This window comes from Danio rerio, chromosome 16, assembly GCF_052040795.2.
Source record: "Danio rerio strain M-AB ecotype USA chromosome 16, GRCz13ab, whole genome shotgun sequence".
NCBI lineage: Eukaryota > Metazoa > Chordata > Actinopteri > Cypriniformes > Danionidae > Danio > Danio rerio.
The window spans coordinates 21,477,803-21,502,198 of NC_141036.1; the positions used below are offsets into that span (position 1 = coordinate 21,477,803).

Below are 24,396 nucleotides of genomic sequence, written 5' to 3' on the forward strand. Positions count from 1 at the left end.
ACACAGCAAAAACCTAACTAGACACAAAAAACTAAAAATTTAATCCAATGTCATCTTTAATAAAACTTTTATTGTTTAACATTGCATGTTACGGGGTGGTCCAGCGAGTAATTTTTAAGGCTTAGATGTGTTTATGTTGTACAAAGCTATGTGTGCTAATGCTTTATTTGTAAAAAAAAAATATATCTTTTTTTTCATGTATCTTTAATTATATACTGCTACTCAGCTAACATGAAAACAACTTTCATATTTCTTAGTTCCTCCAAAAGCCTGCCTTGAAGATCAGCTAACATAATTCACCTTGATTCATGGATCGGCTTCAAGTCACCAATGAACTAAAGTTTAAAATATGACCACCCCTTTAAGCAAAGGCAAGTAAAAATACAGTGCAGTCAAAAGCTTTGTATCAGCTCAAGATGACATATTGTGTTGTCAGGACAGTAGATCTACTGTAACAAAATATATATATATATATATATATATATATATATATATATATATATATATATATATATATATATATATATATATATATATATATATATATATATATATATATGTATGAATATATATTTTCAAAGCAGAATAAAAGAAAACATTATTGTACGTTAATGTTTGAATTTTTTGTCAAATGTTACTTTTTTTACAGAAATCTATTCAGAAAAAATGAATTCAGAAAAAAATACTAAATAAATAAAAAAATAAAAACATTTTAACCAAACAGAATAAATATTTACTTTTAAAATATAAAAATAAAACTAAAATATATATTTTAATATTTTATTTTATTTTTTAGTTTTATATTTTAAAATATTTAATTTTATATTTGCAGCTTGAAGGGCATTCACTGCATATGCCAGAGTAAATGGAGGGTCATTCTGCAGTGGCAACCACTAATTAATCAGGGACTAAGCCAAAGGATAGTGAGTGAAGTTTACAGCAGCTATCTTAATTAAGTTGGCACATACAAATACCAACTGAATACACATTCAGGTAAATTTAGCCACTTTTATAAATGTGAGTAATCCAAGTAACTCACCCTTAGGACTACATGCAAATACGCAATGTACACATACACAGGTAAGGCTTCATGACCAAGCTCAAGATTCAACTGTAACGCTAAGGATTAGAGCAGTAGCAAGTATACTGCTGCTCCTGGAAAGCTGCTAATCTGAGCACAGAGCTCCTGGATTAACGGTACGACTGACGGTTCCCCACCCAGCCACTGACCCTGTGACCTGTGGTCATGAGGATGGAAAGCTAGGCCTGGCCTTCCTCCTCCAACCACAGAATACAGCACTGGCAAGCGTGCTCAGATGGATGGCCTAAAAATAAAAGTGCACTGGGAAAGAGCGTTCCTCTCCAAATCCACACGCAAAATTTCATCCTCAATTTCATCTCCAAGCTCAGCCTAATCCAGTCTAGGAAGAAAATAAACGTTTCCTATTCAGAAAAAGTTACTTCCTTTCAGACCTCGTGGTCACCCTTAAGTCATGCCGAATAAAATACACAACAACATCCTTCTAACTGCAATGTAGCATATCAACCAAGCTGCTTTGATTAAATCTGTGAACTGTAAAAGCCGACAGTGATCTGCTCATTCCAAAAAGTCTAGTTCTACATCAAAGACATCAATAAATGACATAACAATGTGCAGCCGCTAAAATTAATCACTCGCTAACACGCTTCACTCACTTGATGTGTGTTAACAGTAAGTATTTCTGTGTTTGTTTCCATGTTGTTAATATAAAAGTGTCTGTAGTAGACGCCTTCTAAATATGCAGTGCACAATTAGCAAACATGTTAAAAAGGGCTTGTCGCATGTATGGTGACCACAACAGCAATCGTTTGGGCTTCAGAGGCGTGCAAAGCCAATGGGAAGCGTTTTTTTTTCAGACAGTGCCGAAAAATACAGAGGAAAAGTCACTGGGCTGAAAAAACCTCAACTCTGCATAACAATGTGTAAGGCTAATCCAGAGTTCAGCCACAGATTTGAAGGGCTAGCCTATATTTTACAGCATTTAGCATAACTTCTCATTACCAGAGTCTGTAATTTCAGCAAAATTCATGCGTAAACAGAAAAGGCTTCTCAAAAAAAAGTAACTCAGTAAAGAGTGTGTGTGCAAGTGCATGTTTGTTTAGTGCATTAGCAAGAGTGATATAAAACAGAACGTGGCAAATCTTCTAACTCCATCAAATTACTGAAAAAGTAAAAGAAAAACTATGTTCTTAACCCTGTGATTCAACAAATATGATCACCATTAACAATACCTCAAATTGTTACCTTAAGGGAAGAATGAACTTGTTCAATACTTCAAATATAAGATATTAAAAGGAAAGTTCAGCAAAAAAAATGACAATTTAACCATCTTTTAAATTTCACTGCTGGAAGTCCAAACACTGTACTTAAAACTTAAACTTTGAAAACTGAACTGACACAGTTTCAATTTACTAGACCTTCTATGTTAAGCTGCTTTGACACATCTACTTTGTAAAAACGCTTTAGAAATAAAAATTAATTGAATTAAATTATATTTATTTAAAATTTATTCATCATCAAGTGTTTTCAAACTTGAGTTTATTTGACATCTGGAAAAGATAAAAAAACATATTATGCAAGTCAACAGCTATCAGTTTCCAATTTGTTTGTTTGTTTAAACTTAAGTAAACTTAAATAAACATTGCAGTTTGTTATGGCAGATGCCATGAGCACGAGCAGAATATCGTTTTTTATAGTGTTTGATGTTGGTTATATTTTTTTATGTTCTTGTTGGGTCTGATGCAATGTAATTTTGTTCTGCATTACAATATATTGTGATGTTTTGAATGACAAAAATAAAGGAAACGGAAATAGTTCTTGGTGCATATTGGTGTTTCCATTAAGTATTTTATTCATGCGATATTCCAAAGTGTGCATAAAAACAAGTGGATGGAAACATAAAATGATGACAGAATTTCCTTTTTTGGTTGTATTATACCTTGAAATGTAAAAAAAAAAAAGTTTCTTAAATTTTCTGTTTAACAAAACAATATGGGAAACACACGAATCCTGTGTGCTTTACTTCAGAAGATGTGAATATCGTCTGCACTTTGACTCTCATCCTGAACATCTTTCTAGTTGCTCCACGAAACAAAAAACAGACAAAGGATCATGGTGGAAGGTCACGGTAGCTAATTGAAGCCAGTGCAGGCTAAATTCAAGTCTGATGTGTGGAAATATATGATGTTCAAAGGCAAAAATGGTAAATATGAGGTGGTCAAAACCACTGTCCTTAGGTTGTGTCTGCAAGAGCTTACACTACAATATGTGTGTACACCAGATTCGAGCAGCACAATGCGACTATAAACAGCAGAACCCCATTATAATGAGTGACTCGGGCTATATTAGATGCTGTGCAATTTAACACTACAAATCCCAGAGTTAAGTGATGTCCCCTTTATTTCTAATGAGCTCAAGCACTACTGACATGGAGGACAAACTTGCAATAGTATATTTGCAGAATACAGTGTAGAGAATGCCAGCTGTTGCAGAACAATGATATTGAAACAATGAAACGGATTTTGTCTGGTAATAGACACGGTGTAAAAATTTGCAACAACACAACACACCTTTGCCAGTGACTTGCGTCCCCCACATTATTAAAAGGTGGTTATAAACATACAAATGTTATGGATAAAATATGGTAATTCTAATAGTTCAATAAAATTTATTTGACTTTTGGTAATCACCAAGCGACCCCCTGTCATTGTCTCGCAACCCCCACTTTGGAAACCACTGGGCTAGATGATAGTAAAGAAGTGTTTGTTTTATGAACAGTAAGTATGTTCTGTAAACAATGCTTTCAATATGTTTTGAATGAAATATATTAATAATTGAACGATTGAATGAATTCTAAAAATATCTCGATATTAAGCTAATATTATGCATGATGACAAGCAGACTGGCTTCTCTCACAAACACGCATGAGAAGGATGTTAATATTCACAGAAATGTATGCAGCGGCATCTGGTTGATTTACAGGAAATGGCATATATGAGAAAACATATTTTTAGATTGTCAAAAATGTACACGGCGCCCTCTAGTGGATTTGTGAAAACAAAAACAGCAAGACATCATAGTCCAGGGTGCATTTGTTTCTCAGTTCTCAAAAATGTAGTCCAAGGTACATATTTCAATTAGACCTGGGTTGTATTTTTCAGATAAAGACCATACAACTACACTTTGATATTATGCATACATTTACTGACAATTATTGAACCGATAACCAGAGGTGGGTAGTGGCGAATTACATTTGCTTTGTTACATTTACTTGAGTAAAATTGTTGTACTTGTACTTTGAGTACATTTAAAAATTTGTACTTTTACTCAAGTAAATTAATAGAAAAAAATCATTACTCTTTCTTTGCTACATTTGGTGGCGTTTCTTCGTTACTTTCAAATGATAAGAAATTTGATTCATTATGACTTGTTTGCAAATATTGCGAGGCACCGAATTGGAGAGGTTGTGAAAAAACATTTTGCTCTGTTAAAACATTATATGGGAAATATTTGAAAAGAAAACAAAATTCACAGGCGGGCGAATCATTTTAACTTCAACTGTGTATATTGACCTAATTCTAAAATGCGGAAATGCGCCTGTTTTCGCGATTGTTTTAGACCAGGGGTTTTCAAAGTGTGAGGCGCGCCTCCCCTGGGGGGCGCCAGAGCATGTCAGGGGAGGCGCATAGAAGGCCATAGCTGTGACGACGATATGATGATCAGTATTTGAGTTTAGAATTTACGTGGACAGCTGATGAACCACGACCTTTATGTGTGGTTTGTCAAAATATTTTGGCTAATGACAGCATAAAACCCGCTAAACTTCGACTGTTTTGACTGGGATGGACAGTTCTTGGATCTGTTCTATTCATATTGAACCATCATCCTAGTTTTAAAAACGTTATATTAAAATACTTGTTATTACTCTGTAAATAATTGCACTTTCATGCAAATGACGATAAAAGTGAGTTAACGGTCTGACATCTGTCTGTGTCTTTATATATACTGTATTTATGTATATATATATATATATATATATATATATATATATATACATATATGTGTGTGTGTGTATCTGTGTGTGTGTGTGTGTGTGTGCGTGCGTGTTTAGGAGGAGGGGGGCGCCAATGGATAAGTTTTGTCAAAAGGGAGGCCCACTGTCTTAGACTTTGAAAAACCCTGTTTTAGACCTTCCGATTCAGTCGCCTATTGGAAAAATGACTAGGAATAATAAACGGCAGAAAATGGTCAAACTTCTTGCTCTACAAACAAATGTTTGCACTGCTATAGTAACAGACCAAGTAGAATAATATAATAAGAAAATATCAGTTTGCAACATCAAGCAGCGTAATGAGCAGCTTTTAACATCTAAAAATGAATGGAAGTGAATGAGACCAGAAGTCTCGAGCCAAATTCAAATGGCTGTGCCAGCTCATCGGCAAAGAACAAGGTGAATATATATATATATATATATATATATATATATATATATATATATATATATATATATATATATATATATATATATATATATATATATATATATATATATATATATATATATAAAATAAAAAGTAGTAACTAGTAGTAACTAGTAACTATTAACTTGAGTAATTTTTTCATCAGATACATTTTTACTTTTTAAATCTTAAACTTTTAAGATTTTTACTTTTACTTTTACTTGAGTAAAAATTTCCTCAACTACTTGTACTTTTACTTGATCACAGATTTTGGATACACTATCCATCTCTGCCGATAACCCATTTCCACAAACAAGCATCCAGTGCAAGTGTCCCAGTCTGCATCCAATCTCAAACCAAGTCTCAGGTTTTAGACCACTTAAAAAACTGTGATTTGACTGAAATGTGAATGTAGCATAGACCAAAGACATCTAAACAAACCTGAAAATGGAGAGATTGCTTTATCATACCTGGTTTTTGGCTCAAAATTGTCCATTAAAATGCAATACTAGCATTTGTGTCTAAGCACACAAAATAGTTTTAAAATCAGTTGCAAAATATATCCAATATCGTATATCATAACAGCTAAACAGCAGTTACTAAAGAACAAAATGTATAGTTTTTATTTGACCATTAACCAAATTAACCAACTTATATATACATCATCTGGCAAAAAAAACTAACTTTTTGATGTCCCAGAGAAGCATTGCTTGTTCTTCCCAGTCAGGCAATAAAGGCTCACAACAAAGTGACTCCAACTAATCAAAACCAACAACAGTGTCGCACCATATGGTTCATGTTTCTCAGCCAAACTACACTTCACTAAGCACTGCATCCTGAATAAACATTTATAATGCTGCTAAAGCATGTCTGTATACCTTACCTATAAATATTTCAATTCTTCTCAATTTTATTCAGATACAAAGGCACAAACAAGTCTCAGCCGTTTTATAACCAAGTTCCAAACTCTTGATGGAGCGGTTTAATAATATTTAAACCCTCCACTGATGTACTTTTTGATTAACAACATAAAATTACGACATCATTGTACAACACCCAGGACACATAATAAAGCATGTTACATCAACACCACCCATTTATCTGTTACTCTTGCTGCATTCGAAAATAACAGTCAAGACAAAGATGGACTGTGTTCAACTAAACAAATCCAACTCATTTGCAGCCTTTTAGCATGTCAGCTATAGCATGTTCCTGACTGCATAATTGCAATTAATCTGGAAAAAATAACTACTCAAATAGGAAATTAGAGGAATTAAAGGGAAAGTTCACCCCAAAATAAACATTATGGCATCATTTTCTCATCCTGCAATTGCTTCAAACCTGTTTGAGTTTGTGTTTCTGTTAAACACAAAGTAAAATATACACTGTACTAAAGAATATTGGCATAAAGCAGACCATAGAATTTTTGGATGTCTATGGATGTCAATGGCTGCATTTTTCCAACATTCTCTCAAATATCTTATTTTGTTCAACAAAAAAATAAAATAAAATAAATAAATTCTTAACAGTTTAGAACCACTTTAGTGTGAGAATCTCTTTAAATAAGATTACCAAAGAGAAAAATGCTGCCAATTTATTCTTTAGTGCATGGAGGCAACTCAAAAAAGAAAATCATGATAAAGAAACCATGCAAACTTAATAGAATATTTTCAGAAAAAAGGTACGGTCACAGTACCTCTTTTAAATCTGTACCTAAAGGGTTCCTATTGGAACCTCATGTATGTATTAGTGACTAAAGTATATATGGTATTGCCTAGCATGGCACAGTTGGTCAGTGGTTAGCACTGTCGCTTCACAGAAAGGGTTCTGTCACTGGTTCGGGTCCCGGCTGGGTCATTTGGCGTTTCTGCCTTTTCTCCCATTGTTTGCATGGGTTTCCCCCACAGTGCAAAGACATGTGCTATAAGTGAAATAGATGAGCTAAATTGGCCGTAGTGTATGTGTAAATGAGTGTATGGATGTTTCCTATTAATAAGATGTGTTTGAAAGGGCATCAGCTGTGTAAAACACATGCTAGAATAGTTGGGGGTTCATTCTGCTGTGGCGGCCCCTGATAAATAAGTGTGTTGTGGGAACATGAATTAATGTTATTACCTATAATGAAGAAATGTACCACTCTGGTAATAATTTTTTGCCCCTTTATTTCTGAGGGTATACAAATCATAGTTGATCAAGAGACTGTTGAGGTGCACTGCTTCCTTCACTAATTTCAACACACTCCTGTGGCATCTGTTGTTGCCATTTGCCAAGCAACCAGCAGCCACATTTTCTGAGGAGCCACTACAAACGAATCCTTGCTACAAGTTTTTTAGGGAGAAATCTATAAAGTGCCACAGTTTTTAGGGGATGTTCTGCATTTGAGGCAATTAATCTAACCTTATTACTGAAATGTGTAATCCATGGGAAACTCAATAGTTGTTTCCTGCTTTGCAGACAAACATTGACAAAGCAAGCACTTACTATCTGCGAGCACATGCCATGCATCTACATTTGAAATAATGAATTTGAGCCTGCAAAAGACATGATATGTAAATGGCTCATAAATATTTTTTTCAGGATTTCAGCAAATGTGGCCCACAACTACTACTATGTTGTTATTTGATGCATTGGTTAATTTTAATTGTACAATATACTGCACCAAAATATTTTGTGATAAACAATATTATTGTCATTTTAAGACCCTTGTATGCCACTCATCATTATATAATGCCAGAATAACAATATATATATATATATATATATATATATATATATATATATATATATATATATATATATATATATATATATATATATATATATATAATCACAATGCAAGAACACTCCTCCAAAAAAAAAAAATACTATTTTATTCTTAAGAATATTTCATTTAATTATAGTCATTTTAACAATTTAATAACTAGGCACTGAAATCAGAATGGAAAAAGTGTGCCCTAAAAAAATAGTAATAAATGGTAACAAAAAAGTGCAAGGTAAAAAGAGGCTGCAATATTTGCTACCAGATATATTTTCAGTAGTCAGACAACCACTTGAAAATATACTACTATTAGTCGTTTTATAGTAATAAGTAATCAATAGTAAATTATAGTGAATACTAGAGTGTTTTTTTAACCATACTGACACAGACACCTTCAATAGATATAGAGATGTTGCACAATCAGCTAAAATGTTGCTAGAATAGATTTTTTATGTATGGCCGATATATATTGAATCCCCAAAATGATTGAGGTCTTGTGTGTTGTGCAATAAGTTGATACATAAATTATTGTGACAACATCAACTTCTACTGCAAGATACTGAATCAAATATATGTATCATTTATGTATATCATATATTAAAGGGGTGGTCCAGGATGTAATTTTAAGGCTTGGTTGTGTTAATAAGAAGCAAAGCAATGTGTGCTTATGTTTCACTTGAACAGAATTATGTTATTTTTTTCATAAATCTTACTTTGATTATATACAGCTACTCAGCTAACATAAAAACAACTGATATATTTCCTAGTTCTTCTGAAAGGCCCACCCTCAAGTGACTGATTGGTCATGTGTCATAATGTGCTGCGATTCGTTGATCGGCTCCACGTCAGATGTTATTTTAGAGAGCGGGCATGAGATTAACTGACTTTACACAAAACGCGCATGCTTGTACGGGACAAGCAAGCATAGTTGTGTAAATTGCTTTCTTGTCCTCATTTGTAAGTCGCTTTGGATAAAAGCGTCTGCTAAATGACTAAATGTAAATGTAAAGTCAGTTAATGTCATGCCCGCTCTCTAAAATAACATCTGACAAGTGTCTGTAACGAGTGAAAATGGGGTGCGAGAAACACGAGAAGCGCATGTGCGCATGTGACCGATGTTTATTTTTATTTTTCTCTGATGCTCGGATTAAGTCATTGCTCTGTAATATACAGTGACGCTGTAGACAGAAGAATAAAGCACAAGATGTGGGCTGCGACCTGTGTGAGCCTTGATTTATTTTTCTGCTGCTAATGTTACATGAGTTAGGCGAGCTCTCCTGTATTTTTTTTAACTCAACGCGTTACACGACGTCTTTCACATATATTCAGATTATGCATGTGTAAGTAATATGAATCGGTCATATATCTTTTGCGAGTTCATTATCTGAGATATAAAACTCAAAGAGAAGCAGCCTATAGAAAAACACTGCACAGTCGCACACACATAGAGAGACGCTGCATGTGCTGGTGAAGTGTGTGTGTGTGGGTGTTTACAGCGGTTTGACTGATATAAATTTGTAGCTATAACATTAGCGGTGCCAAACAGCTTTTCCGATTGTTTACATCTTTGCTACAACATACCATTAAGGCTAGACACTGTGAACCGCCAACTTATCCAGCAAGTTTTTACGCAGCGGATGCCCTTCCAGCCGCAACCCATCTCTGGAAAACACCCACACACAGTCATTCACATACACACACACACTACGGACAATTTAGCCAACCCAATTCAGCTGTACTGCATGTCTTTGGACTTTGGGGGAAACCAGAGCATCAGGAGGAAACCCACGCGAACGCAGGAAGAACATGCAAACTCCACACAAAACGCCAACTGAGCCAAGACTCGAAGCAGCGAACCAGCGACCTTTTTGCTGTGAGGTGAACATGCTACCCACTGCGCCACTGCGTCGCCCATGTCATAATCAATTTTAACAAATAAAAACACTTACAGGTTGTGGCTCAGAGTTCACCACTTCTGCTTAGAGCTGCTCCTTCTTTGAGGAGATTTTAACCGAATCCAGCACTGAACTGGGGGAGATACTGCTGCGCAAAGTGTGTGCGCAGTAAAAGTACGTTTGTGATTTCACAAGGCCCGGAAGTATTTATTTGTAGTCCCCAAAATTCGTTGATTTAAGGCTTTGCTCATAGATTTATACATTAGATGTTGTTTACCCTGTTGTTGTCTATTGGAAGGAATGCCTCAATAGAGCCGCCATTTTAGTACAGGAAATGAATGCAGGACCAAGTTGCAGTGGAAGACCATGTGGCCATCCAGAGCCAGAGATATAAACAAATATATCTGCAATCGAATTTTTTCCGGAGGTCAGTTTACAATTTTTTTTTTATTACAAAACTTCAAGTTTTTAATTTTACATCACTTTTCTACATTGATGGATAAGTGATCGCATGTGCATTCCTGACAAAAAGCGTGTGTTTGTGTGCATGTAAATGTACTATCCACCTTGCTTAGATTCGATCTAATCTGTGTCCGGAAACACACCTCCTCTTCTGATTTCACTTCTCATACTGACGGAGGGAGCGATTCGTTTGTGAATAAATCTCCGTTATGAACGACTCATTCACTTAGCCGACAATAATACAAGTTTCTGGCGCCGCAGCATCTTGTCATATTTCTTTTGCATTGTTTGCTGATTTTATTCAACAAAACTAGCATTAGCCGAGTGTTTTGTGCGAGTTGGTGCTCCCTATGCCTTATGGTGACTGCAGCAAGTTACTGTATTATTATCAATAACAGTAACTGTTTAGCACAAAAGTTCATGACATACAAAAACGTAAAAAACTAAATCTTACCTATGAAATGTTTTGCCTTTGTGCTTTTTTTTTTTGCTCGTTACTACACCTGTAGACAGCGCTAAAGTCCTGCATCTTCACAAAGTAACACTGTCCTGACTAGTGCGGTTGAATGACACTTGTCCGAGGAGCACTGTACAAATATGGCTGCGCTACTGATGCATGCTCACAGTCCGTATGCGATATCTATTGTATATATCTATGGGCTTTGCTAAGCTAACTCTGTAAAAACCAAGGTCTCCCTTTGCATTGAACTTTCAGCATTATACATTCAGAGATGCTGTTTATGTTCACACAGCTACATTACACATCAACTAAAGTTTAAAATATGATATCGTAGTGGACCACCCCTCAAATATATCTGAAACCAATAGAACTGAATGATGCATTTTGGGAACAAAAAAAAATTCAAAATTTTGATTTTAAGTTTCCAATCAATGTCTACTGGAAAAAGCATCCCTCCTCTCAGGAGTGGTAGATTACAAGATTAGACATGTTGAAAGGTATAAACACTCATTTTGAAGATTTATGTTTACATCTGTAATTGCTAATTGCCAACTTCTACACTGCAGTGCATGATGTAACATATAATTAGTGTATGTCTATTTGTGTTTATTCATTTGATGGGAGCAAGACCTAATAACAGATTTTTTTTTTTAAATGGTCAAGATTTAAGGTTAAATCAGAAAGATTTCAACATAATTCTGAAGCCAAATATATGTTTGTCATTAGCTCAGCAATATTTGAAGCATCAATAGGACAATTTTTACTTCTAGGACAATAAAAGGATAACAATTAAGAGATAGCTCTAAAATCATTCTAAATATAACAATTTAGGGCTGGGCAAATTGACCTAAAATCAAAATCTCGATTAATGGAACATTCTAAACTCGATTACGATTAATGAACAATTATTTTGTTTATTTATTAAATAGTTTTGCCATAGTTCACTCACAAGGTTTATACACCATCTAAAGGCATCTCTAGCGCAGCTTCCAATCATCGCCAATGTAGTAAGTAAGGCTCAAGAATGAGTTCATCATCTTACTTGACCAGAGATCAGATGTGGCTGCAAAGTGGCCACAGAAGTAGAAATCAGCCACAGCCTTTAACAGAGCGGGATCACGTGACATGTAGGGAAAGTATTGAAAAAATAGTCCTGGAAAAATTAGATCAATTTTAGGTTCTGAATGTCTCTTTCGATTACTTTTTGATTAATTGCCCAGCCCTTTAACAGTATATGCCACATGACAACTATAAAAGTAATGGATAGAGGAGCACTATTGTTGTTCTTGCTGTTCTCACGAAAACATGTTGTAACTCTCCTGAAAGCATGTGATCAACAAATATAAACAAAAGCTCTTTTAAACATCCTTGACATGAGGATAAACCTCAATGATTCTTGCTAAAATTTATTTTTATTAAGGTATTATATAACTGATCACTATATCTTAGAACTTAGAACAATCAAATAAATGATTGACTACAGTTTCCCAGGAAAGTCATTATGGGGTCATTAGAAAATATGAAGCAGTGCAAAATTCAAATTCAAAAAATAGCTAATGAGCATCTGGACTTATTTATGCATCTGTTAAAACTGCTTCACTATTTATGCATGTGGCTTCTTAATAATGGGAATTGAGCCTGAAACAAATACTTTCATATATGTTCATTTTGGAAAGGTCATTACTTTAAAGCAGGTCCACTCGTAATAAAGCAGCTGAGATGCTCTAAAAAGTTCCATCAATGACTGGTAGTGTATGAATTATGTTGACTTGTATCTACAGTGAACAATCACAAACCTACTAATGGAACCACAAGAGTTGTCATACACCTATTTGAAAAACCCCAGTGCAGCTCATGAGTACACAAGAGAACAGTAATGATGTTACTGCACAAATCACAACAGAATACCATGGAGGTCTGGCCTTTTTTTTGAGGACCTGAATGGTCATCACTGACAGTACCAATGACAGCTGAAGATTCCTGAGTATACGGACACCCAAGTATGGCTCTCAGCTGCTGTGCATTCCTCTAAGACCACAATAACAGCACTCCTAAAGCCTGGCTTAAGGGATAACACTGTTTATGTGGTGGAAACGAACCTAGTTTAAGACAACAATTATATATCTTTTTCAGCTGGAGAAGAACCTTGGTTGTTTTGGGTCAGGCGTGTAATGACGGAGAGCTGGGTAATTTGGAGGTGAGGTTTTAATACAGGGTCTGAAAAGGACAGGATGTGAATATCCACACTATCAACATCACGTCATTCTTATTGCGAGTTAAGAAAATTAATTACCTGTGACTGCTTATAAACAATGCACGTATAATAGTTTTGTTATGGACTGCATCTAAACAGAACAGCATAACTATCTATTTAAGATGAAAAGGTGTTATTTAGAAGAAATGGTAAGTAAAAATGAACCCCAGGAGCAGAGAACAATGTAAAGATTGGTGCAGTGCAGGCCCAAGACGCAGTGAAGTACACTGACATCAAATCAGTTCTGCCCAACAGTGCATCAGTACTGCATAGATGAAATGGCAAGCCATTTTAACTTTAAATTTGTTTACACTACTACAAAGCACAGATAGGCTACATGTATGCTACTATCAATATTAAATTTTAATAACAAAAATGGTAACCTAAAAAGGCAATCATCAGAATTAACTGCTTTCATACTTGTATATAAAAAATAAATGTTTAGCGTTAACATAAATATAGTATATACTAACAAACTTGTGGTATTACAAATATCAGCAAATGGGATAAATTAATTATTCACTCTTATGTAAAGAATTCCAGATTCCTATTTTTCACTGTGAATATACCAAACAAACTGTGTCTGGAATTTAACACTGGGGAATTTCCTGTACTTTTTCCAACAGATAATCCATGTCAATCAGTCACAAGTACCTTTTTTCTTTTGCTGCTTGTTCCTGTATTCAAACTCAATGTTGACAAGAAACTATAGTCACTGAATTTTTTTTTTTTTTTTTTTTTTTTGATTAGCTAATAAAATTGAATTTAAGTCAGCCACATATTTCATTTTGGGTTAACCTAACTATTAATCGATAATATTGACTATATTATATTATCCTAAATTTGTGGAAACAGACATCCCCGCTATTTTTTATATTTATCTGCAACTATTTACTGAAGTTTATTACCCTACCTGAATACAATTGTGAAAAAATATATAAATTTATTACAGATAGCATCCATCTAATTTAGCTGTACTACTTGGTCAGTTAACTTTAAAAATAGTGTGACTCATTACTTTAGTCATAATGGAACAGCTTACAAAAAAGCACAAGTTTGTATACAAGTTTAAATTAACGTCAAATCAATTAGAATAAAAATGAAAACTGGAACAGATATTAGTAAACATCTGAATAGTAAAAAATAAATAAGTGCTTGTAATGAAGCATTTCTGATACTCTTGCCATTAGAATATTTCCAAAATTCTTAGAAAATAAGCTCTTATAATAAAAAAAACATATACAGTGGTTATGTTTTCAACAATAAATGATAGCTATTTAGGTTGCTGTATTGAATGTAGAAGAGATGAACCCTTAACCTATCCATAAACCTAGTCTAAGCCCAAACTCAGCAGTTAGTTCCCACACAAGAAATTACTGCAAAACAAAGTTTAACCGAGTAAATGTTAATAGGGCTTGCCATACAACAGCATGATGCCCTCCAGAATTACTGCTACAGCAAAACATTATTGCAGTTGCATCAAAAATAAACAATAAAAACTCATAATAAATAATTTAGAGAGAGCGAGGGAACAAAAGTGAGTTTCTTTTTGAAATGTCATACCTTGTGAGGTGCTTTGAGAAGTCTGTGAACTCCGGCGATCTGATTGATGAGCGGAATATCCTCTCTGAATGTGAAATGTGGGGGTCTGGTCGGCTCCGGAAAATTTGTGCTATTAAATGGATCTGTATCATCTAAGAACTGCACCCTGCATGCAAACGTAGCCATGATACATCCATACACGTCGATTTGGGAAGTCAGCACAACAACAAAAAAGTACACCGACTAAAAAAAATCCTACGCAGGGTGAAAGTGTCAAGAATCCAGGTACGCTCCGCCTCACTCCGCTGTCCCGTGTTAGTGTTTAGTGGTTGCTATGTTTCTGCAGTAGTTTCTCGCAAGAGGAGGGCCGGTAATATCCAAGGGCATGTCGGGCAGGCAAGGTGCTGAGGCAGACTGCCGCAGACGGGACGGGACATCTAGAGCCTGTCTAAATGTCTACAGCGATGCAGATGCAGTACGTGAGCGGGACAAGGGACTCCCTCCGTTTGCATCACTCAAGGTATGAGGGCGAGAGCCGGAGTTTTGGCGTCACCTAACGTTGAACTTTATATCGCATCACGATGATGCTTTGTTGATTATTTTTCCAACGAATATTGTGCAAAAACAATCCTGAAAATGTTCATTTACTGTTCATTCCCTGTGAAAACTCGTACTATACATTTAAAAGCAGGACTTACACTAGTTTATGTGAAATAACAAAATGAATGGACTCATTTTTTTACTTTGAACTTGTTAGGCGTTTAAATATATTACTACGGTGGTCGAGAGGATGGACATGTCGAGGCCTATTTTAGAGGGGCTGTAGCCCCGCTATATTTCTACTCAGCCCCCCTAAAACTTTTGCGATTAGCTCATATAAAGTTACCGTACACTAATTATCGCCTCCACCATCTTTCAATGGGGTATATGCCGAAGCATGCTAATAGGACTTTTAATTTGCCAGTAACCTGGGTTAAGCGCTTCCGGCGAATTGAATGCCAATGCAAAATCCGGTGCGTTTAAGGTCTGTTTTCTTTAAAAATCAGCGATCTCCACTAGCTGAGTGACATCCGATTATAGTGCGTCTCAGATTGTACAAGAAGCACTGCATTAAATTACATTTCCCCCGCCATATCTTTATAATATGAGCATTTATTTTACCCCAGTATATTCAATGGAGCATCTGCGTTAGCCTGCCGATTCTGATGTGCGGGTGCGAGTAAACAGCGTTTGTCTCGTTTTACGCTTGAGCAACCAAATAAATGCTAAAGTTTATTTAACTGAATGTATTTTAATGACATTACAACATCGATGCTGTATAAGGAACCGTATAAAATGGAAAAAAGTTCACAATAACAGGTCACCGGAATTGTATCAGCATGGGAACAGCACTAGCTCGGCATATACCCTATTTGATATGAAAATGGCCGCAGAATTCGGCTTCTCTCCATCTTTTGTTTTTCATTTTCAGCAAACCACAGCCGTGGACAGCAAAAGAATGAGGTGTGTGTTTATCAATATTTTTTATAATATCTGCTTATTTTAATATAGATAACCTTCTATCACCTGGATTAAAATGTCATAAAGGAGCCATTTCTCAGCCTTCACCTCAGCACAGCTTCCTCCAGCAAAAAACGAAACTCTTAACAAACATTTCGCTATTTTCATTTTTATATTGAACTACCAATATTAAACACTTTGCAGTTCGCATGGCATTAACTATACCATACAGTCTTGCACAAAAATGATTAAACACAGTGACAGAACCACTTAGAGCATGTACTAGTTTTAACTGTCACTGAGTCACTGACAGAGATAGAAACATTAAGTGTTGTCTAGTATAAAAAATACTTCTAATTTATTATTATCATTTAGATTGTGAAATATGTAAATAAGCCTGTAAGTTTAAAAATATATATTTATATATGTTGTTTATTTAGAAAAGTTGCAGTTTATTTATTTAAAGGGCTCCTATGGTGAAAAATCCACTTTTCAAGCTGTTTGTACAGACATATGTGTAGGTATAGTGTATAGACAGTCATATTGAGTTGATATAAACACACCCAGTTCTTTTTTTTATCAATTTAACAACATAAAAACGGTGGACCAATTGAAACAGTTTTTAGACCGACCGCAACTAAGTGCGGTCCCCCTGCCCACCGAATTGATTGACAGCTGTAGTGATGTGCGATACCACTGGTTTCCTATCCGATACGATACCAAGTAAAATGAAGGTGAGTATCGACAATATCGATCTGATACCGATATTTTGCCCAAAAAATACTGTTTGGGAATTTAAAGTAACAAGTAGTGTACTTAAGTGTCACTTAATACTGAATACGAGACATATTATGGGTTATTCCTGCTTTTTGATGAAAAATTATTATACAAAAAAGAGCCAAAATACTTTTTTTTTTGACAGCAACTGAGCTTGAATATCTTAAAACGCCTGCCTGAACATCTTAACATAAAACATTCACACTTTTAATTTAATTTAATTATAATTAGCTCAGGGACACATTTTACTCCAAGGTGAACTATTGCAGAAATTTGATAATTGAATTATTTCATTATTTATTTCATAACCAAAGCTCTAAACAAAATAGTTTTAAGAATTCAGGGAACTGCAGTTGTTTTATCATTGTCACAATATTTTTCTGTAATAAATCATGGTCAATTTTTCTTACTCGATCTTAGTTAATTAACAAAACATGTATTTATTTTCTATTTTTAATTTAAGTCATCACCTGGGATTAGGACAGGTAACTGATGTTACTGTATATAATATAATAACTATCAGACATAAAACACCTGAGATCAGGACATGTATCTGATGTTAAATACAATAAAGTTGATCATAGCCTACATGAAACACCTGGGATCAGGACAGGTATCTAATATTGACTGATATAAAAGGGATCATACACGAAACACCTGAGATCAGGACAGGAATCTTATGTTAACTAATATAAAGTGATCATACATGAAACACCTGAGATCAGGACAGGAATCTTATGTTAACTAATATAAAGTGATCAGACATGAAACACCTGAGATCAGGACAGGTATCTGATGTTAACTAATATAAAGTGATCATACATGAAACACCTGAGATCAGGACAGGATAGCTGATGTTAATGTATATGAAGTGATCATACATGAAACACCTGCAGATCAGTTGATTCATCCGCGCTCAGCAGTGCTTCAATGTTAGTGGAAATGGACGGATTTAAAGCTTTAGTACCAGGAAAACACTACAACACGAGGATGTGCTACAGAGGACTACAGTGTTTTATCGCTCACCGGGTTACATAGGCGGATCAGGAAAGCGTCCCCACGGTGTTTAACTGCTGCCATGAGCTGAAGCCTAGGAGGGCACTTAAGCATATTACTCTTAAATAGATTGTGATGTTGTTTGATGCTAAATTGCTTTTAATTCTTTAAATTAAACTTAACTGTGTTTACACAATTTCTGCATTTTAAAATCTCGGCAACTACTGGAGGTTTGTAGTGCACAGCATGTTACTGCAATGTTTACAGTGCTGGTCCTATATTTCCGGGTTTCTTCCCACCGCAGCCTCTCTTTAGTTCTTTAAAATGGCGGACGTGTGAAATAAGCGTATAGGCCTTTTTCACGGACGGTCGAACGCACGTGGTAGAGTGATGGTTGCGTATCGATACTTCCGGCCAGAGCAATAGAGTGAGATATGCTATTTTAATCTGATTTACAAACTTGTTGGAAGAACCAAATTACCCAGAGATCATTATCAAGATTAATAGATCCTGGATCTGACAAATCAATAAACTGATCTGAGGTCGCTGGGTGTGTAGTGAAGAACAGATCTATCGATCCTCAAAATCATGATTAGCATGATTAGCGGAATGACATCTTCTGATTATTATTCAATTACCCATGTGAGCAAAATTACATGAAACTAGCAGTAAATAGTTAAGTATGACATGCAATAACTTTCCACATTTTTTGTGAGCTGCAGGCTTTACCCTTTCATGTGTCAGGAGTATTCATCATGTATTTCAGTGCACATCAATGTATTTAGTTCTACATTTAGAAAAGATTTTCTTAATTATAGTAGCCTAGGTCTACTCAAGTTTTTTTTTTTAATCGGCGTAAGGAATAACTGTATAAATTAATTTTGCATCAAAAAAGCATTTTGATATCAGTAAAGGTATCAATCACCGGCATATTATTGATCAGAACACGTGCATGACTGCATAAATTAATATCCTTTTTAAAGTTGAACATTGTGCTTGCACGCGTTTGCATCTAAAAAGTTCATATCAGTAAATTTTCACTTTGAACCACCAGATAGCAGTCTTTTACTTTTATTTCGTAGTGCAGCTTGCATAAGTTTTATTAATTTATATATATATATTTAGCTTTATATATATATATATATATATATATATATATATATATATATATATATATATATATATATATATATATATATATATATAAAACTTTATATATATATATAAAATTGAAGAACGAAACGACCCTGGATCAGTTCAAATCGTCATTATCTAAATCTGGCTAATTGAGTAATCCAGATATTAAGAACAGACCCCTGATCTAATTCTGTTTATATTATGTGTCAAGAGCATTTTATTTAGTTTTACAGTTAGAGTGGATTTTCCTTATTATAGTAGCCGTTGATGTTTACAAAAGCATTTTGATATTGGTAAAGGTGTCTGCAACTTTTGTGAAGCATCAAATCACCGGCATATTAACTGCCAAAACATGTTTATGACTGCATAAATGTATTATTGCTTTTTTTAAAAAGTCACATATTGTGCATTTCTATTATCATACACAAATTGTACAAAAGTGATCTAAAAAGTTCATATCAATAAGTTTTCTCTTTGCACCACCAGGTGGCAGTCTTGGTACTTTTATTTCAGGGGTGTAGATTACCATGCTTAGCCACAACCTGATACCAGGGCATACCCAATGCATAACCAAGATGACTACTGTAGTTATGGCCCAAACCAGCCACAGATGGCTTATCGTGCCACCCAACCTGTTCTAATGCCTCACAAACAGTTAGAAAGGATACAGCCACACAATCCAATAAGAAATTTTGTCTCTGCTGGCCGCCCACCCCCTGCTAGAGAGAGCACCTACAGAGGCCCCACACCCTCTATACCTGATTTCACATCAGAAGACCCACGACAATTCGCACGTTTAAAGATATCTCTTGAGAATTTGCTACCACTAGATGCTATGGAGCAGTTCAAATATCAGATTCTTTTGGAGCATTTGAAAGTTGAGGAAGCTCTTCTTATAGCTGACTCATACAGTAACTCCCCTTATCCTTACTCATACACCATGCAATCTCTGACTGAACACTATGGACAGCCCCACCAGCTGGCATTACAGAGAATTGCCGAACTGATGGAAGGCCCCAACATGCGAAGTGGAGATACCCAGGCTTTTAGGAGGTTCGCTCTAAGAGTAAGAGCACGGGTGGGGATGCTCGACCAGCTAGGTGACAAAGGAAGTATTGAACTTCAGTTTGGCTCACACGTAGCTAGACTCATGTCCAAACTGCCCCATGATCTTCGAGCAAATTTCAAAAGGTACGTCCACCCACTCAGAAACCCCATACCTAACCTGTTAGATTTCTCAGACTGGCTTGAGTTTAAATTGCAGGTGCAGCCCACAGACAGTAGAGTTCATTTGAGTGAGCTAAAAGGACGTAGTGTTCCATATAAAGAGGCTCAGGGGCCACGCAAACACCCTTAACAGCCAACTGCCATCCTGCACAGTACAGATCAATCTGTGAGCAGTACAACAACAAAGGAGCCAGAGAAAGAATCCTTTAACAGGTCAGTGTACTTTCAATACTGTGACAACAAACAACACTCTCTTAATCAGTGTAGTAATTTTGCACAGCTGCCTTCTGAGCTGAAAGCTAACTGGATTAAAAATAATAAAAGATGCTGGAAGTGTAGAGGGAGACATCAGGCAGCACAATGCAAGCTGAAAGCTGCATGTAAGGTTTGCACAGGAAAGCATCTAACCACTCTGCATGATGTAAATAGCAGGTCTGCAGCAGCAAAGGGTCCCAAAGTGCAGCAAGAGAGTCAAATGCTATACATAGACCGTCCAGTAGGTGGCAGCCAGGTTCTTCTGAAAATCAGCAAGGTACTGTTGAACAATGGCAAACATACATTGACAACTTATGCCATACTCGATGATGGTTCAGAGCGCACAATCTTACTGCACAAGGCAGTGCAGCAGCTTAAGATCATTGGTGAGCCAGAGAACCTTGCTCTGAGGACAGTCAGACTTGACACACTAGTGCTTTCAGGTCCCAAGGTGTCCTTCACTCTATCCTCTGCCTCTCAGCCCACCAAGAAATTCAAAATACGGGGTGCGTTCACTGCAAACCATTTAGGGCTAGCAAAGCACTCACATCCAGTTCAAGCTTTACAAGAGAAATTTAATCATCTCAAGAGTCTGCCTCTTCATAGTTTCTCTCAAGTACAGCCAATGTTACTCATAGGCTCTGACCACCATCACCTGATTGCCCCAATTGAACCAGTCCACTTTGGTCCATCAGGTTGTCCTGCTTGTGTCAAAACCAGATTTGGCTGGACATTGCAAGGACCTGCCAATGTTGTTCAGCATCAGCTCTCAGCATAATAATGCCTATTCACCTCAGTTGTCTCATCATCTGATCTTCTGCAAAATGTTGAACTACTATGGAAAATAGTCACCTTAACATACAAAACAGAAAGGGAAGTGAAGCGCTCACGCTGTGATCAAAATGCCATTAATTTACTTGAGTCTAAGACCGTAAGGGTGGAAGTGGATGGAGTGAGCAGGTATGCTACCCCTCTGCTATGCAAGAAAGAGATGCCAATGCTACAGGCACCAAAGGAAGCAGTCCTTCCTCAGCTCAGAGGCCTAAAAAAATGGCTTTGCAGAAACCAAGAGTGCGCAAGATCATACAACCAAGAGATTGACAGACTAGAGTAAGCTGGTTATGTAATTAAACTTAAACCGGAAGCTGTAGACCAGTCACAGGAGTCTTGGTACATACCACACCATATAGTTTGCCATAATGGAAAAAACAGAGTAGTGTACAATTGTTCATTTCGGTTTGAGGGTCACAATCTCAATGAGTATCTCTTGGCAGGTCCAACTCTTACTTCCACTCTCCTGGGCGTATTACTTCGATTTAGAGAGCATACAGTTGCCGTGACAAGTGATATTAAGGGAATGTTTCACCAGAGTTGCTTCTGCCAGAGGACAAACCTCTGCTCAGGTTCCTATGGAGGAACATCCAGCGAGAGAGCCCAGTAAATGTGTATGAGTGGCAAGTATTGCCCTTTGGAACAACATGTAGCCCATGCTGTGCCACTTTGCTGTTTTAAAACATAGCCGGGACCACACATCACCAGATGAAGATGCACGCATGTCTGTGGAGAGACACTTTTATGTTGATAATTTCTTGCAGAGTGTACCTACTGAAGATAAAGCTACAAAACTGGTGAATAAACTACAATCCCTTCTGGCCTCAGGTGGGTTTGAACTGAGACAATGGGCAAGTAATATTCCCTCCGTTGTAGCCCACCTCCCGCTTGAAGCCAGATCAGAGAAGAATAAACTGTGGCTCTCAGAAAAGCAGTGGAATGTTGCAGAGTCCACTTTGGGCTTATGCTGGCTCTGTCAAACAGACACACTGGGCTACAAGGCCTGGCAGTGAGAAAGGCAAGTGCCCACATTGAGATACATCTATCATGTTTTGGCTAGCCAGTATGATCCCTTGGGCTATATTGTCCCATATACCACCAGGGCTAAAGTGCTAATACCATGGTTGTGGGACAAAAGTCGTGATTGAGATGACCCCAAACTGCCCAATGATCTTCAACAAGCCTGGTGTACATGGGAAGAGGAGCTGCAGAACATTGAGAGAATTGTATTCCCACAATGTTACACTAGCCCACATCTGGATGCTGAAACATGTGTTAGGGATATTCACATGTTCTGCGATGCGTCAGAATCTGCACACGGATCCGTTGCATACCTTAGAACACAACATACAGAAGGCCAAGTGGAGGTTTCATTCATTGCAGCAAGATCCAGAGTTGCACCTAAGCGGCAGCTGTCTATACCAAGATTGGAACTCTGCGCTGCCCTAACTGGAGCTCGGTTGGAAAGCCTTTTAGAAAGAGAGCTTACTCTGCCCATCCAACACCTAACATTATGGAGTGACTCAAAAGTAGTGCTGACCTGAATTTAATCGGAGTCCTGTAGATACAAGGTGTTTGTGGGCACAAGAATTGCCGAAATCCAAGAATTAACCTCTCCTCAAGCATGGAAGTATGTTAAGTCTGAAGATAATCCGGCAGATGATATCACTTGTGGTAAATCACTTTGGCAGCTTGCACAACCTACAAGATGGAACCTAGGGCTTCATTTTCTCCGGCAAGACCCACTTACTTGGCCCAATGACTTAGCCAAACGCTGACAACACTGATAATGAAACAAAGATAAGCTTTTGTGGCTAAACTAAAATAGACCTTTCCCAGGCCATTCAGGGATTCTCTCAGTTTCACAGTTTCTCACAAGCAGTTGAGTCCAAAGCTTTGGAACAATTTGGCCTAGACAAGAAACCAGAAGGTTTATCCGCCAAAGATTATGCAGAGGCCGAGATCACCCTACTGAAAGAAGCACAAGCTACATGCTTCCCCACTCTGCCCTCTAACAGTCGGTTACTTACCCTTGCTCCAGAGCTGGACAAATCTACCGGGCTCATTAGAGTTGGTAGGCGTCTACGGCGGAGTGAAATGGTTGATGCTGTTCATCCCATAATACTAGAACCCAAACATCCCCTGAGTCAGCTACTCATACAGCGTTTAGATGAAAAATTGCATCACCCCGGTCCTGAAAGAGTATATGCTGAGATCCGCCGACAATATTGGATTTTGAGGGGACGATAGGCTGTAAGATATCAACATAAGTGTACTGAGTGTAGAAAATGGAGAGGCAAACCTGAGATCCCACATATGGCTGATTAACCCCCTGCTCACCTTCGACTTTACAAACCTGCATTCTATTCAACTGGTTTGGACTGTTTCGGACCTTTCATAATCAAAGGGGGGCAGCACAACGAGAAACGGTGGGGAATTATCTTTAAATGTATGACGACTAGAGCGGTATACATTGATGTGCTAACCAACATCAGCTCGGACTAATTCCTCATGGCTCTACGCCGATTCATTGCTCGAAGAGGAAAACCCCATGAGCTCTTTTCAGACCAGGGTACTAATTTCAAGGGGGGTGAGAGAGAAATAACAGAAGCATTCAACAACTTGCAACCTACCCTGAAAAGCCAACTTGCAAAGCAACAAATTGAGTTTCACTTTAACCCACATGGAGCTCCCCATTTTGGGGGTATATGGAAAAGAGAAATCAGATCACTGAAAGCTGCACTCAACCAGACGCTTGGAGCACAACATGTGTCAGAGGAAGTACTAACAACAGTGCTTGTAG

General features: G+C 36.8%; 2 protein-coding genes across 12 annotated transcripts in view; one reads left to right on the plus strand and one right to left on the minus strand.

Annotated features, from left to right (window-relative positions):
* fhod3b (formin homology 2 domain containing 3b) overlaps positions 1–15,286 on the minus strand; it is a 339,130-nt gene extending 323,844 nt beyond the window's left edge. For all 9 annotated transcript variants that reach the window (XR_015511250.1, XM_087286868.1, XM_087286867.1 and 6 more), the window contains exon 1: positions 14,892–15,286. Coding sequence is in view for 8 of the 9 variants with exons in the window: in XM_087286868.1 (XP_087142994.1) it covers positions 14,892–15,056 (165 nt within the window). In the remaining variant the exon portion in view is untranslated. The remainder of the gene's footprint in view (positions 1–14,891) is intronic.
* slc6a19b (solute carrier family 6 member 19b) overlaps positions 14,937–24,396 on the plus strand; it is a 37,664-nt gene continuing 28,204 nt past the window's right edge. Inside the window, exons 1-2 of one of the 3 annotated variants that reach the window (XM_087285244.1) lie at positions 15,837–15,894; positions 16,342–16,373. The gene's annotated coding sequence lies outside the window, so the exon portion shown is untranslated. Of the gene's footprint in view, positions 15,391–15,836; positions 15,895–16,341; positions 16,374–24,396 lie in introns of those variants that run through there. The other 2 variants (XM_087285243.1, XM_087285245.1) reach the window with 2 other exon arrangements.